Source organism: Trachurus japonicus, chromosome 1 (assembly GCF_045865225.1).
Source record: "Trachurus japonicus isolate A0001 chromosome 1, Traja_1.0".
Taxonomy (NCBI): Eukaryota; Metazoa; Chordata; class Actinopteri; order Carangiformes; family Carangidae; genus Trachurus; species Trachurus japonicus.
In genome coordinates this window covers 17,242,604-17,254,184 of record NC_140907.1, presented here as the reverse complement: position 1 = coordinate 17,254,184, position 11,581 = coordinate 17,242,604, and the positions used below count along the sequence as shown (strand labels likewise).

General features: G+C 43.9%; 1 protein-coding gene across 2 annotated transcripts; it reads left to right on the top strand.

Annotated features, from left to right (window-relative positions):
- Positions 1–732: 732 nt before the first annotated feature.
- On the top strand, positions 733–11,581 carry crmp1 (collapsin response mediator protein 1). Of its 2 annotated transcripts, none has more exons than XM_085776774.1 (15): positions 733–1,316; positions 3,065–3,153; positions 3,411–3,595; positions 3,690–3,854; positions 4,315–4,376; positions 4,514–4,594; positions 5,563–5,631; positions 5,728–5,799; positions 5,890–5,938; positions 6,026–6,182; positions 7,654–7,795; positions 7,989–8,159; positions 9,357–9,536; positions 9,887–10,052; positions 10,218–11,581. In XM_085776774.1, the coding sequence occupies exons 1-15, from the start codon at positions 966–968 to the stop codon at positions 10,307–10,309; spliced, it is 2,031 nt and encodes a 676-aa protein (XP_085632900.1). In that variant the 5' UTR covers positions 733–965; the 3' UTR covers positions 10,310–11,581. The 2 variants fall into 2 exon arrangements, with proteins under 2 accessions (XP_085632900.1, XP_085632909.1); XM_085776783.1 differs by lacking the exon at positions 733–1,316 and adding an exon at positions 1,894–2,129.

Here is an 11,581-nt window from a genome sequence, read left to right as displayed (position 1 = left end):
TATTGCACCTCATCCAGAGATAATGATTTAACAGACTCTTTTTTATTAAAAAATCTCCTGATGTTCTGTGTTGAATCTTAGATCAATAGGCAAATCCCATATACTACCACAGCCTAAACCTCTACTACATCTACCGTATTACTGCCATGTGATTTGCACATTAAATACTCATCTTACCGGGCTTTGACAGCAGAAGTTGTATGAGGCCCTCGCCTTTGAGGTGTACATTTTTTTCATGATTAATACTGAACATAAGCCGCATTACTGTTGTAGCTTCTGGGGGTGAAACTTCTACAAAAACCTGAAGAAATTAAGGGGTTGTGAGATGATTAAAGGGAGATGTCAAAAAACTAAACTCTGAAACACAATTTTGTTGTGTCAAATCTTTGGATTTTGGGGAAAAAAGAACACCATTAGCTTATATTTCATAAACTCCTTAACCACTGTGTAAATCTGTTTGACACCATCTTCTAACACTGAATGCACACAGAGTACTTTCCAATCTGTCTATCCCTGCAGATGTGGGTTAAAAGATGACACAGACTGCTTTAATCCGGTGATCTCATGCACAGCCCCCACATTAAGAGGAAAGAGAGAGGGGTGGTAGAGAGACAGAGACAAAGAGGGGGGACACAGACCCAGATTTGCTCTCGTTTTGTTTGCGTGCGTGTTGTCACAAACTAGGCTCTAGCAGAGCTAATGCTTCATATTAAAACTAGTTCACACAGACACACCTCCTACCAAAACTGGAGCACTGCATCATTGCACTATTTCATGTGTGTGTGTGCGCGCTGAGAGGCGGGATTCTTAGGTAGCCCGGAGAGAGCTTCTGTTCACAGTTCACATCATCGACTGAGCGCGCTTGCCTGAGAGGCGGGACTGTGACCCGGTTAAAAACAAGCCAGGCTGCTGTCTCCATCGTTTCAGATTGGGGGAAGTCTCCGTCTCCCCGTGGGAAAGCCACAATGTCTGACTGCAGAAGACAGTGGAACCGGGAGGATGAGCTGCCGGTCTACCTGGCGGGGCCGATCACCACCGGGCCGAACCAGCGAAAATCCTTCGGCATGTTCAGCTCCGTGGAGGGGGCGTTTGAGAGCAAGACCATAGACTTCGATAACTACGCGGTGGGGAGGAAAGGCAGCCGCACCCCGAGAAGCGGGAGCCGGGAGAGGCTTTTGGACACAGGTGACCCTATCGGCAAGACGCCCAGCGAGGCCCGGGAGGGGTCACTGCCCAACTCGCCCGGGGAGCGGGACGACGCACGCACCGGGGTTGAGATCAGATGTTCATCGGGGAAGGAAAGCCCGAATGAAAAGGTAGAACTATCCGTGTTTCTCTATGTTTGACATTTTGGATGTAAAGAGCCTATAATTAGTAAACGGGTGGAGAAATGGTCCACTAAATGAACATTTCGAATTTATTTTTTATTTAGCAATAAAAAAAAAGACTTTTTGGAGACCATATTTGTCATCTCTTTTGAATCAACAAAACGGCAGGAAAGTAATTCTGAGTGAAAATCTTCAATCTGCATAAATTATTAACTTCTGTGCTGCATTGCAGTTCGGCCTGATGGGTTTACATCCACGTCGCTCGAATAAAATTGTCCAAATCTACACAAATGCATGTTTGTCGAGACATGGGCCTGCAGGCGCAGTGTTTAGTCTGTGGTGCTGAATTGGACAGCGCCAGACATCGCTCCCCCACGCCCCCCCCCCCTCTCTTGCTGTGATGTTTTTGTGCCCTCACATGAGCCCGTTCGTTCGTGTTTGCGCGTGTTGTGTGTTGTGCAGGAGGTGTGAGGGCGCTCGCGTCCGCACACCCATCTTTAATTCTCGGTGCGATGCAGACGCTCCCGTGCGCGCACGCACAGCATCGTCACCTGTCATCTCACTGTGCGCGCTCCACGCACCCTGACGCAGCCGTACGGCGGCGGATTCATCGCTCTCCCTTTTCTACATAAGGAAACAATAACCGGGAAACATCGGGGGGAGTCAAAGGGGCGTAGAGCGCAGCACGGGGCGCCTGAGTCACTGTAAGCAGCTACCGAGTTGACTGCCCAGGGGCAGAGCGACAGAGAGAGCATGTCCGAGACCGGTTACCAGGGGAAGAACAGCATCCCCCATCTGACGGTAAGAGACCCGGCTTGGCGGTCAGAGGCTCTCCGCTCGTATGCAAATCCCCGCTTCCAACGCCGGTAGAGCAGGGATTAAATTCTTAGTGAGGCGGCAAAGAGCAGAAGGCCCCCGTTGGCTACTGTTTAGTCCCGTGTCAAACAGCAAACCCGAGACAGAGAGGTGACAATTCTCAGTGTCTGTGCGTCAAATCGAGCGCGTATTCTTGCCCAGGGTTGGACAGTGTTGTGTAATCTCACCGCCTGTCAAAGGGATTAAGTCGGTTGATTTGACGGTCAAACCAGGGGCTGCACAGGAAACACTTGTATGAAACAGAGAGGTGTGAGCTTTGGAAGAATGCATTCTGCAGAAAGTTCCCCCCCCAGAGCTCCACACTGAGGGCTATTATTAAGTGCCAAATGAATCCAAAGGCAACATATATAGGCCTATAAACCAAAGATTTTCACTTAATGGTGGGGAAATAAAACAACACTCTAACACTCTAGTCGCGTTTTTTCTCTACTATAAGCATCGGTATTGGCTATAGATGCTGAGCATTAAGAAGGGCTCTCAGCGGCCGTCATCTGAACCATGGATGATCACTGGTTACCATGGCAACATAACATCTCCCTAATGCTATTGCCAGGCACCCCCCATGCTCCAGTCTGACAAAAATGTGCTTGTTTTCTGATTGTGCCATTAAGATGACCCTATACAATGAATGCAAATTGGTCTTGTAGTCAGATATTGGTTTTATTTGGAGACCCTAGAGACCCCACCCATGCACAGCACAGATGGAGCTATGCATTTCTCTCCACACTGCACCCTCATAATATTGCTACAAGGCCAGGGATTATATAACTGATTGTGCAATATATCAAAATGTCTTCTGCCATCCTCCCTTCCCTCCTCTTTCTCTCTCCCCTCTCTCCCTCTGTACCTCTCCTGTGCAGAGTGAGCAGCTGTTGATCAAAGGAGGGCGGGTGGTCAATGATGACCAGTCTTTCTTTGCAGATGTCTACATCGAGGACGGGCTCATCAAGTATGTACATGAGGCGCTAGCTATGTTCAATCACTGCAGAGGCATTAAAGATTGTATTATTGTGAGTATTGGCTGACACTGATAATGATTTTGCTTCTTTATTCTCTTTATGTTTTCCATCTTCTCATGCTCTGCAAACTTTCATCCAAAACCCATGTTATTTCCCACGCTCCATATCCGCAACCCCACCATTCCTCCTTTTTTGCTTTCTGTTTACCCCCGCCCCCTTTGTTTCGTCATGTATCTGCTCTTGGCAGTCAGGTGGGGGAGAATCTGATTGTTCCGGGTGGTGTCAAGGTGATCGAGGCTAATGGCCGCATGGTAATACCAGGGGGAATAGATGTCAACACCTGTCTAATGAAGCCCTTTCTGGGCACACAGCCTGTTGATGATTTCCTCCAAGGCACAAAGGCCGCACTTGCTGGAGGCACCACCATGATCAGTGAGAATGGATGCTTGGATACAAGAATACACTTAATATGCTGGGATGTTTGCACTCTTTCCATCTTCACCTTTAACCTCTCTCACCCCCTCAGTTGACCATGTGACTCCCCAACCTGGGGACAGCCTGCTGGAGGCGTTTGAGCACTGGCAAGAGGCTGCAGATAAGAAGGCATGCTGTGACTACTCCCTGCACGTAGACATCCCCGAGTGGAATGAGGCCGTGAAAGATGAGCTGGAGCTGCTGGTACAAGAGAAGGGTACGACAATTTCTAGTTATTCTATATAGTGTTGTCATTGCTGTCATTCTTGTTTCAGCTCCAAGTTCATCCCTGTTTTGGAACCACTGCACTAGAACAATTGGGACAGATTTAGAAATAATTTGGCCAAGTGCTGAATCCTCTTATAGTGAAGGCACAGTTGAAAGCCATTGTTCTCATTATGGTACTGTCATGGCGGCAGTGTATAAATTTTGCTTGTAATCTGTTGTAAGTAAAAAATCACATTTCTTTTGGGGCAACTACAAGATATTTTAGCAACAGAGCCATAGCAACTGCGTGTGTGACCAATTCCTGTCAGGAATAAAGAGGCTGTAATTGCTGACTCTGCTCTGCTTGACTTTCATGCAAGATGAAGTGCTTGTAGATATGTTTTTTCCTTTAATTTGCAGCCTCATTACCTTCTTGTCACAAATACATTTGTTGTTTCTACTCTTGTAAGGTGTCAACTCCTTCCAAGTGTACATGGCTTATAAGGATTTGTACCAGATGTCTGATTCTCAGGTATATTTCAAAAGTCACCAATTACGCTCATCACAAATATTGTGCTAATTTACTCAAGTAAATCTGTGACTATGCACTTTCACTATTAATTTCTTTCTTGGCCCCTGGCCCCTTCCCTCGCTCCCTCCCTCCCTCAGCTCTATGAGGCTTTCTCCTTCCTGAAGCAGTTGGGTGCTGTGGTCTTAGTTCATGCTGAAAATGGAGACCTAATTGCTCAGGTAAGTGTTTTATTGCCTCCTCTTTCGTCTTGATGTGGCAACTGGCAACCCATTCCTCTTATAGCACCTTCACAACCTGTCGGTTTATTTACTCAGCCTCTAAGGACAGCAGTTTACTGTAGTGAAAGAACCAACAACATATAATGGCTGAACTAAATCATGACCAGTCATCTACCTTTATAGTCCTGCACTGCAGTTGAAATATATTCTTGTTGTATAACTCTCCAGCTCCTAGAGAGTTAGAGAGAGAGAGAGAGAGAGAGAGAGAGAGAGAGAGAGAGAGAGAGAGAGGATTAATGCTGCTGCTGCTGCTGCTGCTGAGAATGACAGGTTTATCTTAGGCCACCATTACTGTACTAATGATGATGTAATGATGATTAAGCTAGTGAGGGTGAAGGTGCTGATAATGCTGACAGCAGTGATGAATAGTGGTAGTCGTGGTCATGGAGATGCTGGTTCTGATTAAAGGGGGAATTATGGTGAAAAACATGATCTATTGTGAAGATCAATGGGGGTAATGAATGGTCATGCTGATAAAAAATGATAATGATATACTACTTAACCTAGCTGTAATGGAAATTGGGAAATGGTGGTGAAAAACCAGTATAAGTACCAATCCCTTTGAAAACAAATAGTGGAACCAGAAAAAAGGACGAGATGAGTGGGGATCTGGTTTTCATCTTAATTTCTCTCTGTCCTCCAGACAGCACTGTCAGAAGCACAGTGGCTGAAGCCTATGCAAGCTCCCTATGGAGCATTGGCATGCAATGATTTCAGTACACACTTCATTTTCTTTTTATAGTGTGACACACTGTGAGATTTGCATTTCACAGCCATGCGATATCAGCAAAAATGCTGAAATGTGAGTCTTGTGGGTAAAACATGACTTGACAGGTACTGAACTAAATCTAACAGTTACTGTGCTGTGTAGTGAGATAATTATGTAACCATTTCCATTTGAATTTTAGGAACAGAGAAAAATCCTTGGAATGGGAGTAACTGGACCAGAAGGACATCCATTGAGTCGACCTGAGGAGGTGATATGTCACACACCTTCACTGTCAGATTAGTTATCCATCATTGTGTAGGTTTTACCAGTTCTTTCCTTCCTTCCTTCCTTCCTTCCCATGCAGCTGGAGGCTGAGGCGGTGTTTCGTGCCATCACTCTTGGTAACCGTGTGAACTGCCCAGTCTACATCACCAAGGTATGCTCTATTTGGCAAGTGCCTCAAAATCATTTCTGTGGTAAAATGGTGTTTGACAAATAAAAATTGGCTCGACTTACTTTATCCAAGGTAATGAGCAAGAGTGCGGCCGACACCATCACCCAGGCCAGGAGGAAAGGTCAGCCTTTTTTTTCCCCAACCCCCACCCATCTATATACTGAGATGGTTTGCTCACATAACTGCATCATCCTATCTTCCTATCCAGGTTCTGTTGTATTTGGGGAGCCAATTACAGCTAGCCTGGCCACTGATGGTTCTAATTACTGGAGCAAGAACTGGGCCAAAGCGGCTGCTTATGTGACCTCTCCTCCTCTGAGCCCTGATCCCACAACTCCAGACCATCTCCACACCCTCCTGTCCTGGTATGTCTTAAACACCGGTTCTGTAACCATCAGACATGATAGGTACTAGGTAAATGCACAGGTTTTCTATGAAAGCAACTTCCCAGAGTTCACAAGAGCCACCTGACAAAACATGTAGCCTTCTCCAGTATATTTCCTAAACATCAGAGCATGTAAAAACTTTACAGATTAATGCAGGGTAGGTAACAGACAAAGCTTTAACCTCTGCACAATGTGAAATGCAAATCAGCTGGATGACAAGGAAGGAGACTCCAGCAAGGATGTAACTTTCACTGTTTGCCTTTAGGTATTCTCTTGGTATTCATGAAACTGACAACTGCCTGTGCAATGCACACTGTGAGCCTAGCTTAAGTCAAAAAGAAAAATGGATAAAGAGTAGGTGATAGTATATGTATATGGAGATGATGGGTAGGAAGAAGAAATGCCAGAGAGGCTTAATAGTAGAAGAAGGACTGTAAAATAATTTTGACCCAACTTTTAACATGAAATGAAAAATACAGTACATGATAATGGTAAGTTCAGTTTCATGGAGAAAGTGCCCCAGACCAAACCCACCTGAATTCTCACCTCAGACACACACTCACATACACATGCAAAATGCAGAGACAATCCTGCTGTACACTTTTGACTGTCCCCGATTCCATAAATAGCACAGGAACTAGAATCCTTCATCATCTGTTGCCTTGGCTACCGAGTGCCTCCCTGCTACTCCTCCTCCTCCTCCTCCTCCTCTACCTCACTTCTCCTCCTTCATCTGCAACTCCAACTTCTCAAGGCGGGTCCGTGCTGTCACGCCAGTGGTGTGATCCTGCCTTTGTCTTTGAGCTGCTGCTGAAGCGACAGGGTGTATTTTTCAGTTCTTCTGCAGTGATGCAAACAAAAGAACCCTTTTTTCTCATGTCTCAGCAAGGCCCTTTATTTTTCATGATAAGCACTCTCTTGGCAATGGGGCGATGATCCCTTAGCTCCCTATCATGAAGTAATCACTGTAATTAACAAATGAATAAAAGGCCTTAGATGAGAAATTATGATAATGATAGCTCTTTATCAGTCAAATTCAGCCTCTTGTGTACCAGGAGGTACAACAAATATATGTGTTGATGCTTCTTTTTTGATAACACAGTGAATCTTGTGTACTCTTGTTAATGCTTAAGGGGCTGGTAATGCAGCTGTGATGCACCATTCTAGATAGTTCAACTGGCTGGTTTTTCCCCAGGCCACTACATGACTTGTGCTTTAACTCAGTCGCTCACTGAGGACACCTGGTGGCTAATAGTAGAAATGTCTGTGTTCATCATTTTTGCTTCAGTTTGTCTCTAATTGATTTTTGTAGCCAAATATCCCTTAAATGAGTATCAAACATATAAGGTTTGAAATGGATTTAACAGTTAAACACATTTTAGAAATATGCAGGAATGTTTGACTGCTTTATAACTACAGGTTTATAACTCTTTTTTTTGCCTTGATACAGTGGGGACCTCCAGGCAGTAGGCAGTGCTCACTGTGCATACAGCACTTCCCAGAAAGCAATTGGAAAAGATGACTTCACCCTCATCCCAGAGGGAACCAACGGAGTGGAGGAGAGAATGGGTTTTGTCTGGGACAAGGCTGTGGTGAGCAATGAGGATGTGTGTGTGTGTGTGTGTGTGTGTGTGTGTGTGTGTGTGTGTGTGTGTGTGTACGTGTACGTGTACGTGTATGTGTGTGTGTGTAAGAGCGAGTGCCTGCACATTTGCATATTGTGTGTAGCTGCGAGTCTGTGTTTGGCCGGCTACCACGTTAAACATCAATTTATCTGTCCCTCAGGTCATGGGAAAAATGGATGAGAACCAGTTTGTGGCTGTCACATCAACCAATGCTGCTAAAATCTTCAATCTATATCCACGTAAAGGCCGGATAGCGGTGGGCTCCGACGCTGACATTGTAATTTGGGATCCTGACAGCGTCAAAACTATCACGGCCAAACTCCAGCAGTCGGTGAGGACAAAGAGAAAGTAGGGCAGAGGAAACAGAAAGATGAGAGAAAAAGAAGAATGATGGTTCAATCAGCTGCTGAGGGACACAGGCTTCCAAAGGTTTCATATGGAAGACTGCACAGGGTAAAATACGTTAAAAAACCAAGTGTTATATCATAGGAGGTGAAGAGAAACCTGACATCTAATTTAAAGTGAAAGTCTTAATCAGTCAAGTGTGGCAACACTGGGCACAGTGCGGTGCCTCATTGCATAAGTGCAGTGGGATTGGAAAAATGCACGCATTACATTATAGCCAAAACTATATTTTAGATGATTTAGATTTAAGATTTTTAAAGGCCCCAATGCCAATTGAAAAGTAAATACGATATTTAACTTTTAAAAAGGCAATTTGTCGAAAGTGTGAAAGGATGCAGTTTCTCATATCCTGCAAGTATGAAATAGTCAGACGTGTTATCTGAGAAAATTTAACACAAACTTAACAATGGTTGCATTGTAAAAGGAACACTGAAAATAACCATCTTTTGAATACAAATGAATTTTTGTGAACAATGTTCACACTGAGAATCGCAAATTATTGGAGCCCTGTTGTTGTAATAATCCTTTGAGCACCACAAATGAAACTCGCATTCACCCACTTTATGTTGGGGTAGCAGCAGATACCTCAGAGATGGACAACTCTCTGCATAGCAAGCCACAACTAGATGTAAATAAAATAATGGGTTCTTTTTGCCAGTCCAAGCAGTGCATTTCAATTCCAGTCTCTGGGGTGGAAATTTGCCTTGAGCAATGTGACACAATACAGAACGATACAAGAGAGTGGTTAATGTATTCTGTCTGCTCTGCCACTCTCAAAGGCTTTAATCCAGACTGCTGCCGGCTTTAGGTTATAATCCGTCTTCACCCCTCACCCATTCTGTGTTACCATCTCTCTACCCATCCCCCTGTATTTACACTGTCACCCCTTCTACATGCAACGACCCTCTCCTTTATTCACCTCTGCATTTTCTCAACTGCTGGGATTTACTGCATGTATTAAGATTTAATACAATTCTTGCTGAAATATCACTGTAGGCCTCAGCAATGTCAGGTATCAGTGCTCTAAATGGTGGGGGTGGGGGGCTCTTCTTTGTCTCTCTACCTCATTCCCTTTTTCGGCTTTCTTTCTTTGTCTCATATTTTTTTCTGTGTCCACACACAGGCTGCAGAGTACAATATCTTTGAGGGTCTGGAGTGTCGCGGAGGTCCAGCACTGGTGCTGAGTCAAGGTTGTGTGGTTTATGAGGAAGGCAAGCTGCAGGCTCAGCAGGGTACTGGTCGATTTATTCCTCGCAAGGCCTTCCCGGACTATGCTTACCAGCGTGTAAAGTTCAGGAACCAGGTACAGAACAGTACCAATTTTAAAGACATGGGGGACACTTATTAATTATATTATTTTCCACTTCATTAGAGGCGCTGTCAATATCCAGTATAAGTTTCAATGTATTGGCACCATTTCTTTTCTTAGAGAATACTTAAAGAATACAGAAAACACTAATATACAGAATATGCTTGATTTGATTTAATTTTATTTGGCATACCAGTAGTATTATTAAAGCAGAATAATAAACCACAACATTCCAGACGATGTCCTACTCACTTGTGTTTTTCCAATCTATCAGTCTTCAGTGACAGGCAGTATGTGTACTAATAGGAGTACTTTGTGTTTGTGTGTCTGTGTTTTCTGTCCAGGTGAAGGGGAAGCAGGGTGTTACTCGTGGGATGTATGATGGCCCTGTGTATGATGTCATTCCTACACCCAAATACATTACTCCTGCTCCATCAGCCAAAACGTCCCCAACCTCTCACCAACCACCACCAATACGCAATCTACATCAGTCCAACTTCAGCCTATCAGGTACTAGACATACTATACAAACTATAGTTTTAAAATCCATTTGATTTCTTTGATGCATTGACATAAAAAAGCAGATGTGGAGAGGAATTGTACAAGAAATACTGTTAACCAGATTTATTTGAAGGATAATAAATCTAATATTTGAATTTTGTCTTTATTTTTCAGGGGCACAGATCGATGACAATATCCCACGTCGGTCTGGCCACCGTATTGTAGCACCCCCAGGTGGTCGCTCCAACATCACCAGCCTTGGTTGAACACTTGACTGTGCACGTGTGGTTGTTGTGGGGTTTCACCTCTTAAGTGTGTGTGAGTGTGTGTGTACAGTATGACTGAGAGTGTGAGCACATGGGCACGAATGAATACCTTTGTATTTTTTGGTACAATGGTGACATGCTCTTTTTAGACCATTGTGATTTTATCAGTTTGCCTTGAGTCCATGGTCACTGAGAAGAGGCACCTTTATACTTCCAATGAAAGAAGAGTGTGATTTACAATCAACCAAGTCATTCAGAAGAATGAAAAAACTCACAGACTCATGATTGGGGCACTCACACACACACACACACACACACACACTCAGATCTGGTGTTGGACCCCTTCCAAGCACCTAAATGTGACCCCAGTATTACGTCATAATGTTGTCTCCTTTCCCTTGAGCACGACGTCCTTCTTAATCTTCCTCACATCCTCACGTCTTATTGTGTGGGTCTGCTCAGAAACGGTGCTCCTGTCCACCCATCTGGTAGGCAGCTGAAGAAATAACAGGTTTCTCCTGCATCTGGTTTTCAACATCTTAGCAATATTTGTTTCAGTGTGACTCAAGTGGATCAGTTATACATATTGCATGGACACATCTGTAGATGTTGCACTACTTGTGGTTTGTTGTTAAAATGGAGAAGCACTTAAAATTGTACTGAGGGCACATTGTATCAAACAGCACAAACATACAGTATACTTATATTGGTAAATGTCTGCTTTGAACACATAATTACATTCACTAGTCAGCCAGTTGTTCCCAGGTTCAGCACACATTCATTTTAACATTACTGTGAACTTCAATAAAAGCAATGCAACTTCCACTCCACCATCTGATAATATATGCAAATGTGTCAATACTCTCCTATAACGTGTTAAGTAGATGAGCAGTTGAATCAAACAAGAAAGCAGCTGTGGACTGCAAAATGAATTTTTAGATTGCTGTACCTATGTATTAACATTTCACAGTAAAGACTTTATGATGTGTGTGCTAGTTTTCTGCCAATCTCTCATGCCAGGAATAGATCTTTGTTGTAATGACATGCACAACTCACCGCTGTAAAAGGGCTTCAGCTCTCACCACCATTATATCAACCCTCACTGAGAAACTTTTAAAGCTGTTTTTATTTCATTGTGTTGATTCTGGATGTTTTCTTCTTCCGTTTAGTGTTTCTATGCCACTCTGTTTTTGTTGCTGTTGTCTGGTGTCTCCAGTGGAACCACTAATGATCAATAAAGACTTGACTGTTGTCAAAATTTATGGTAAAACA